The sequence below is a fragment of the Caenorhabditis briggsae genome, assembly GCF_000004555.2.
Source record: "Caenorhabditis briggsae AF16 supercontig from assembly CB4, cb25.NA_113, whole genome shotgun sequence".
NCBI lineage: Eukaryota > Metazoa > Nematoda > Chromadorea > Rhabditida > Rhabditidae > Caenorhabditis > Caenorhabditis briggsae.
The window spans coordinates 5,134-14,384 of NW_025543303.1; the positions used below are offsets into that span (position 1 = coordinate 5,134).

Genomic DNA, 9,251 nt, shown 5'->3' on the forward strand with positions numbered 1-9,251 from the left:
CCAAAAAGTTATTTCATCACAAGGCTCAATTATTTTCTCCTATTTATCAAGGACGACTTCCGAAGACTTTCCGCGTGGCTCGGTGTTCTGATGGCATCTGTTCGCTATTTTATCATCAAGAATTCTCTAAATCCGAAATTTAACTTTCTCTCCAAACCATCTTCAGGCTGGAAATCTTTGACTATTGCATTCATTGTCAGTACCCTAATGTCTATGTTTTATGTGATCCGCGTGGATCTTATATCTGAAATCTGGAGACCTCCGGAAGCCTGTGGGGAGCGGACGAGCTTCAGTATGACAAGATATGGCTTTATAAGTAATAAACTGTTCTTCAGTGGACCAGAGATATATATGTTTTATGGAGCATTCGAGGGGATTCTGAGGGGTTGTAGTTGNAAAGGTTTTACGGTATATATATATATATATATATAACACTACACGCATCTGTTGTTCATCATTTCAGGCTGTCATCTTTTGAAAAGCTCAAAAATAAATGTGAATTGACGTGACCCTTTAAGAAAAAGAGCGACGAACCAGTAAAAAACTAGATTGACTTGCGCCGGAGGCGCACCAGCCTTCTGGTTTCTGATAAAATTTTTATAGGAAGATGGTAGGACAAGTTGTGCTCCCAAAACCATTGATGATTTCATTGATTCCATATTGGCTTGGGTCTCCTTTTTGGTTTCTATTACTGCTCAGTGTTTTTGAAAACGGAACCAGTTATTTGCAATACTAAAGGAATGTCGAACTTTAACAAGTTTATAATTTTATTTCTCTTTAAATACATATATGTATTTCAGTCTTCAAAAATAAAATAAATACAAAAATATCGAATAAATTGAATTATTTTAACCATCTATCCTAGCTATTTGTCTCCGCGAGACAGTACTTGTTGAACTGATTTTTGGATTTATGGATGTTATCTGAAAATATACTCTCAAAACATGGTAAAACTCTGAAATAAACTCACATGCTTTTGTGGTTTCTTGTACCCCAAAAACTCATTAACTGTTTTTTTATACGTTGTCGAAACTCCGAGACAGATGAAAAAGTGAGTAGTTGCGTTCAAAATAACGAAAGTGAAAAGTATTCCCTCAAAGTAAATGACTAGTAGTCTGAAATACAAAGTTTGCAGTGTTTCCCAGTGGTTTTTAGTCAAACCTCAACGCTGAAACATCTGCTACCAGTCCTTCAATTACGAATGCTATTCCCATCGGTCCTTCAGCACAGATACAAGTAATCGTCATAATGATAACCAATTTAGAAGTGTTATCAGAATTATTAGCACTTTGAGAAGATACAGGCATTTTCTTTCTGGAAACTTCTGCCTTTTTGAGTTCCCTTACCAACAAAGCAGCTAGGATTGGAAGAACAAAAGCAGGAATGATCTGAAACTGATTTCTCATTTATAAATCTCACATTTGTCTCAAACCTTTAAAATTCCATCGAAAGCTATCAAAGACTTAAAGGTTTCTCTCCCACTGAAGAACAGTTCATTCGTTTTATAGCTATATTTGAGCATACTAAAGTTAGTCGGGTACCCACAGGCTTTCGGAGGTACCCAGACTACAGAAAAAAGATCCACGCGAATCCAATAGAAAAGAGACATTAGAAAACTGATTGTGGATGCGATAGCCAAGGATTTCCAGCCTGACGATGATTTGAAGAGAAAGTCAAAGTTCGGATTTAGATCATTTTTTAGGATCAAATAGCGAAGAGATGCCATAAGAACACCAAGCCACGTGGATAGTCTTCGGGAGTCGTCCTTCATGAATTCAAGAAAATTAAGTAGCTTTGTGATAAAAGAACTATCTGGAAGGGTACATGCATCTCGGTAAATTAAAAAGAACATTTTTTCAGCTATCACGCTCAAGTTCATCATGTCACTGATAGCGATGCCCAGCAGAATTACATTGATCACATTTGAGATTGCCGATTTTTTGGAGAGGATGAAAACATGAAACGCGTTCATGAAGACACCAATAACTGCGAGGCAGAAGCTTAGTTTATTGGAATATTGAGTAATAAATACAAGAGCATTCCCAATGATAACAAGAGCCTCTTTTGTAGAATTATCGAATTGTTCGAAATCGGAGGGAACAAAGTTGTGATACATTTTCTGACAAAAGAAATAGGGGTGTATGCTGTAAGGATGTGTGTGTTTTTAACGGAAAAGGTGGATCAAATGAATTTAATTGAAGAGTAACTGAAAATGTGTATATACAAAACACAGAACCTATTATTATCTTGAGCAAAAAAAAGCCTTTGTAATTTTTTTCGATGTTCATATCTCAGCATTGGTTTAACTTTTCATTATTCTGTTTTTTTCTATATTGTAGTCCTAGTTGTGCATGTTTGAAACATTTGCTAAAGTTACCGACAGCGTTCATAATGACCTAGAAATTGCTCACAGACCACCATGCTCTCAGGGGTACTTTGTTGTACAAGTTTCTCCAAACTCACAAATGCAGCGTAGCTTGTCGTAAACTGTGGGCATAGTTAGGTGAGAACAATGTTCCCCTAGATACAATAAAGTTTTGGTTGAAAAGAGAATCTGGTGGCCGGGGCCACGGCCGAACTACCGTAATTATCAAATATGTTTTGATTCTCGCTCTTGTTTGGTTTTGAAAACGAAGGTTGTCAAAAAATGTTAGTATTCAAGAATAAAGGACCCAATTATTCAGGTTATGGTGTTTTTCGCTACAGTAACCTTTGATCACATGCACAAGCTTTCCTCTTACAATTAGACATCTCCCATTTTTTATACAAGCGTAAAAGCAAAAAAAAACAAAACATGAGCTTATTTTTCGATTAATGAATTCTAGCATCTTTTCATGAAACCTTCAAGGATACAACAAATAAATCAATGAATAGAATAAACGAAGCAAATTTAACCATCTATCCTAGCATCTACTTTTCGTGTTGTAACAATGCTTGCTGAACTGATTTTCGGGCTTATTGTTATCTGAAAATAAATCTCAAAAATACAGTAAAATTCTACAACAAACTTACAGGTTTCTGGGATTCTTTGTACCCCAACAACTCTTTAACTGCTTTTCCATACGGTGTAGAAACTCCGAGGCACACGAAAAAGTGAGTCGTTGCGTTCAAAATGACGAAAATGAAAAGTATGGACTCTAAACAGTTTACTATTTTTCTGGAATAAAACTTTTGCAGACGATCCGAATGATTATCTAGCAAACCTCAATTTTGGAACATCCGCTACTAGGCCTTCAAGAACAAATGATATCCCCATTGGTCCTTCCGCAAATATACAAGTGATAGTCATGATGATAACCATTTTAGAAGTGCTATCAGCATGATTAGCAGTACGAGAAACTACAGAATTTTTCTTCCTGGAAACTTCTGCTATTTTCAGCTCTCTTATCAATAAAACAGCTAATACGGGGAGCACAATGGCAGGAATGATCTGAAACGCTCGCTGAGTCATCGGTTGTTATTAAATTTCCAACCTTCAAGATCCCATCGAAAACTATATAAGTTTTATAGATCTCTGCCCCACTGATGAACAAGTTGTTACTTGTATAGCTGTATTTGAGTATTCTGAAGTTAGTCTGGTACCCGCAGGTTTCCGGAGGTACCCAGACTTCAGAACTAAGATCCACTCGTATTAAGTAGAACATAGACATTAAGGTACTGATAATGAATGCAATTGCCAAAGTGTTCCAACCGGAAGAAGGTTTGGAAAGAAAGTTAAAGTTTGGATTTAACGAGTTTTTGATTATCAGATAACGAAGAGCTGCCATAAGCACGCCAAGCCATGTGGATAGTCTTCGGAAGTCATCCTTTATGACTGCGAGATAAAATAGTAGCTGTGTGACTAAAGAACTATTTGGAAGGGTGCATTCATCTTGGAAAGTTTTTGAAATCAAAGTGAAAAGTTTTTGTGCTAAGACACTCAAATTCATAGTGTCACTGATCGCAATGCCCAGTAGAATCACATTGATCACATTTGAGATTATCGATTTTCTAGACAGTATAACAATATGAAAAGCATTTATGAAGACACCAATACTTGCTAGAAGGAAGTTCAGCTTATCGAAGTATTGTGACACAAGTAAAATATCATTTCCAAAAATCACAAGAGCTTCTTTTGTAGAATTATCGAATTGGTGGAAATCAGCCAGAGTGAAGTTTTGGGCCATTTTCAGATTAAAATGTGTTCTTGGCTGTAAAACTTTGCTTTTAAAGAGATGCGTGGGTGAAATAAATTTGGTTAGTGAGTAACCCAAAACCTTGGCAAGTAGACAAAAACAATGTGCAAGGATAACATGAGACATTTATTCAATTTAGGAATTTGCAGGTCTATGAGGTCAAATTTTTGCAGAAAATGAGAGAACTTTGGTTCTGGAGATATACCCTCATTTGTACGAATCACAACAAAAATTACAAATTTAAGAAGGGCCTATACATTATAGAAAAGGGGTGATTGAAAAAATAATTTTCTTGAGGTTTTGAACCGTTGAAGCATACGTAGCTACTATTTTTTTTTGAAAAACCTATTTCATCTTCTTAAAAGAATTCCAGAGTGTCTTTTAGTGTTTCCAAAAAGTTGATGTACTTGACCGAAACCTACTTTATTATTTTGAGAATCTTGTCTTTTTCAAATTAGATTTTTGATGTCACGAATTTCCATTTTCGGTATCCAAATGATCAATCTTTGTTTTCGCAATCTTTTAAAGCTTCAAAGTCTATCACTCCCCCCCCCCCCCCCTATTATTCTAAACTTTAAATTTTATGTCCCCCTTTTCGAAAATTATAACATTTGAAAAGTTTTTCATTCCACCCAACATAACACTTTCATATTTCTTCATCACAAAATGGCTCCAATTCTTCCTGACGTTTTACCCGAAATTCGGTCAAATTTGAGTGTTCAGTATAAGTCAGAAATTGGCTTTGTTATACCGTTAGAATGTTATTACCGGCGGTGCTTGGCCGAGAAGTTTGTAGAAAAAAGCTATTGGAATAGTCAAGATTTCCCAATGGATGCGGCTGAATCGGTTGTAATGGTGCTTCATACTGTATTCCTGGTATTTCTGGTTTGGTACAGTTACAAGAAGAATGAAGAGGTAAGGGTTTTTGCGTTTTCGTAAGATAAAGCTCTCTTGGGCAAAATATAGAAGCATTCTTTACGGAAAATACGTCCACCATTATGTTTAAAATAAAATCGCTATCAGATTTTTGTATATTTAAAAAATGTTTTGTTAAAAGATCGTTTAAAGTATTAATACATTTTCTTTGGGCTATCCGACTGAAGAGTCTTTGGTTTTTAGAAATGTTCAGAGGGCCTTCAATGAGAAGAAATGAATTCTCATAAATTGGGCTAATTTTTCGAATCACTCTAAATGACTCCATTTTAAGAGAGACCCCCTGAGAATTCTATTCCTTGGTTACTCTTCCGCTATTATCTTTCGGGCAGCACTCTGGTTCATCCGATATTTTTCCCCTGATGCTGTGTACAGTAGATTGGCATTTTATGATAATTGGTTTATCATTTTTGTCTACAGTACCTTCTTTATCAACTTCTTCCATCTGATCTTGATTCCACTAATGTCATTATCGATTTTTTTGAAATTCTCGAAACATGAGCTAATATTCCAACTCTCTCTATTAATGTCCACAGTTTTTCTCGCTTCTCTGGGTGGCTGGATCAAATGGAAACGTATTGAAAAGGAATATATATTCAATCATGACGCATTTGGAATAACTAATTGGTTTTTTCGAGAGATCGACAGTTGGCTCTACTTTTTGCCCCTTCTTATCACTCTTCTGTTTCCGATGATCTCGTTTTTTAATCGGAAGCAAAGCAACTTCAAAAAACCTATTTCTCCAAACGAGTTTAAGTTCACTAGCATTGTGATAATCACTGGTTTTTTGTACGCGGTAAGCAGAAATGCGAAAAAGCAAATTCGCTCCATCCACATCTTTCAGATCCCAATAACAGTCGCATATCTCGAGAACAACGATTTTATGAACCTTTTCAATTCTTATCCGAATGTTCATCTTTATCATTATGCTCCAGAGATTTTTATACCGGTTACTGTCACGGTGCTGTCTATTGAGTGGAAGAAAAAAATTGTGCCAGTTGTTACAGCTCATTGATTATTAATTCTTGTTCGGAATTTGAACAAAATGCAATAATTCAATAAATTAATTTTCAGAGTTTCAAAAGTGTATACGTCTTACTGAAATTGCCAATGTGCTTGAGTTTAACCCAATCATTTTCAAACCTTTGCAGTTTAAAAGTGGTATTCCAGATGTCACAAATCCCAAATTTTGGTTTCCAAATGATCAATCTTTGTTTTCGCAACCTTATCGAACTTCAAAGTCCATCACACCCCCATTATTTTAAACTTGAAATTCTATGTAGACTCCTCCCCCTTTTTGATAAATATCACATTTAAAAATTTTTTCCTTCTACCCAACACATAAACTTTCACAATTTTCCAAAAAAGACATTTTATCTGAAATTCGGTCAAATTCAACTTTTCAATATAATTCTCCCATGGACTTCTCTATAGTGTGTCCTGACGAGCGGTGCGTGATGGAGAAGTTGAAAGAAATAGAAGAAAACTGTACGGTATTCTACCGTGTTTTCTCTTTTAAAATCCTCTTTCCAAGTCTAAAGGAGAGAAATCTCCCCCGAACACACGTGCAAGAGGTGTGGATTACTGTATCCGCGCGCGAAACTGTGTGCGCGCCAAAACGCGTCTCCTCTCTCGGCAAATTCTCATCGTTTTCATTAGTTTTCGCTGGTGTTCGCTCACGATTGGTGACGACCCGTTAAAGTGTGGCTCACTGGTTTTAAAGGTTTTATAGTGGTTTATTGAGTAAATTCAATAAATAGTGTTTTATAGGAAATCTGTGCTTTGTATTCTTCTAGTCTTCAGGTTACACAGGTCTCTTTGAGTGCATAGAGGTTCTGTGAGTGCATAGCGTTTGTCTGTGGCTCTCACTCTTTCTCTGCATCTCGTTGTTTTCAATAGTGTCTTTTAGCAGTTAGTGTTTCTGGAGGCCTTTCAGTTACATTACTAAACATCTATAGGAATAGTCAGGATTTCCCAATGGATGTTGCTGAATCGATAGTTCTGGTTCTCCATATTGTTTTCGTGGCATTTTTGGTTTGGTCCAGTTACAAGAAGAATAAGGAGGCACAGTTTTGGGTCCCCTTGTTCCCATAATGAGCCCAGTTTTCGTGAAATAAAAGTCTTTGGGAAAATACAAAAGTCATTTGGGGAAAAAGGAAAGAATAAAGGTCGAAAAAACAATTCTGCGATAAACTTGGTGATGTTCATCAGAGACTTCTAGATTTACGCGTTCTGGCGTAACAGACAAATGAATCGCTTACGATTGCGCTCCAAATGATAATGACATTTTCAGAGAAAACCCTTAAATATTCTATTCCTTGGTTACGCCTCCTCCGTTATCTTTCGCGCAGCACTCTGGTTGATCCAACATTTCTCTTATACTGATTTCTACAGTAGTTATTAGGTTGGCAGGAAAGTAACTGTCCATTTTTTTAAATAAGTAAATAACACAAACACAAGAATAATCCAGAATTAGCAATATGCACCGTCCTGATCCACAACATGTTGGCAATGTTCAGGTATCTTGTGGGTACCATCCCTCCAAAAGCCAGAAAAACCATCCCTCCAAAAGCCAGAAATTCAGAAATTCAGAAATTCAGAAATTCATCAGAAATTCAGAAATTCAGAAATTCAGAAATTCAGAAATTCAGAAATTCAGAAATTCAGAAATTCAGAAATTCAGAAATTCAGAAATTCAGAAATTCAGAAATTCAGAAATTCAGAAATTCAGAAATTCAGAAATTCAGAAATTCAGAAATTCAGAAATTCAGAAATTCTCTTAAATTTCACACGAAGTGAAGTCATATCAAAACATTATCAAAAAAAATGAAACAAAATAATTATCATCAAAATTCCTCCTCCAAAAAATCCCGCACACCCCTTCGTCGTTGTCTCCGGAAGCGTTGTAGTCGTTGGCGCCAAAGTGGATGGAATGATTTGATCTTGCCAGATAAAGTACTGCGCATAAACCTCTCCGTCTTCAGTACCACTTGTAGAAATTTTGAGACTTTCCGGAATCATGAAAACATTAGTTCCCCGAATACCCAAGTCCACTATATAATCCATCGAATGTGGTCCATCTTCGAAATAAAATCTTACTGTAGAATATGGACGAACTCTGAATGCTCCAGCTGTTCTGTTGGTATTATCAAATTGTGACTTCATATAAAATCCAGTGGTACGGTATTCGGTTGTTTGGTATCCGTCGAAATTGAAGGGTCCGGTGATATGTTGAAATTCATTGAACCCGAGATTTTAAAATAGAAAATTTCAAAGTTGACTTCGAATTTCTCCACATGAGGGATGAATCTGAAATTTAAAATTGAATTTCACACGTTCGGATTTTCAGAATTTCAGAATTACAGAATTTCGGAGTCTCAGAATGTTATGATCTCATAACTTCATTATCCAGAATTTCCAAATTTTCGAAATTTCAGAATCTTCAACTTACAGAGACTGGGTGAAAAACGGCGCGGGATTTGAGAATATAACCAGACTATGGAAATATGGGAATTGGCTTGGCAAAGGCTCATCATTCGTATTAATGATTCTAAGGGAAGCTTGTTGACTTAAGTTGAAGTTTCGGGTCGAGACCGATATTATTCGAAAGTTGAGGACATGTCCTTTCCGGATCTGTTTTTCGTTTTTGCTGCGGACCTATCAGTTTCGAGAAAATTTGGTTTTAAAATTAGACCACTGAGCCATCCAATCTATTAGGTTTGAGCAGTGAAAGGGTGTACCAGTGTCGTTCAAAGTTTTGATAAGGACAGAAATATAATGCGTGATCTAGCTCAAAAATCATATCAGCTGAAAAAATTGGTCGTGTGCTTTTCTAGGTGTTTCTTTTACATCACTTTCTATACACGTCAGGTGCAAACTTGCGCACCCACGGGCCTGTTATTTTATCCACTCAGGATTTCTGATTTTTCAAAAGATATGGTTCTAGACACACCCGAAGCCCTAACAAACACTCTTCATATTATAACTGTTTTTGCGACACCTCTTCACATTTTTGGAATTTATTGCATCGTTTGGGAGACGCCAAAAAACATGGGCACCGCCAAATGGTACATGTTCAATTTGCACGCGTCGTGCATTCTGCTAGACTGGGGAGGGTTTTCCCAGTCGCGACGCTGCAGAACG

At 36.5% G+C, this 9,251-nt stretch overlaps 3 protein-coding genes across 3 annotated transcripts in view; 1 reads left to right on the forward strand and 2 right to left on the reverse strand.

Moving 5' to 3' along the window:
- Positions 1 to 848: 848 nt before the first annotated feature.
- On the reverse strand, positions 849 to 2,116 carry CBG24206 (the record flags this gene model as incomplete). Its single annotated transcript, XM_002648086.1, has 4 exons — positions 849 to 923; positions 971 to 1,115; positions 1,162 to 1,388; positions 1,433 to 2,116. 4 exons carry the CDS (start codon positions 2,114 to 2,116, stop codon positions 849 to 851), a joined length of 1,131 nt encoding a protein of 376 aa, XP_002648132.1.
- A 774-nt stretch (positions 2,117 to 2,890) lies between these two features.
- On the reverse strand, positions 2,891 to 4,166 carry CBG24207 (the record flags this gene model as incomplete). Its single annotated transcript, XM_045240946.1, has 4 exons — positions 2,891 to 2,965; positions 3,013 to 3,157; positions 3,204 to 3,430; positions 3,474 to 4,166. 4 exons carry the CDS (start codon positions 4,164 to 4,166, stop codon positions 2,891 to 2,893), a joined length of 1,140 nt encoding a protein of 379 aa, XP_045091275.1.
- A 4,992-nt stretch (positions 4,167 to 9,158) lies between these two features.
- The window catches only part of CBG24209, a gene marked incomplete at both ends in the record, with an annotated part of 836 nt that continues 743 nt past the window's right edge, over positions 9,159 to 9,251 (forward strand). The window contains one exon of the mRNA XM_002648088.2: positions 9,159 to 9,251. This exon is cut by the window's right edge and continues 333 nt beyond it. Within this exon, the coding sequence (XP_002648134.2) occupies positions 9,159 to 9,251 (93 nt within the window).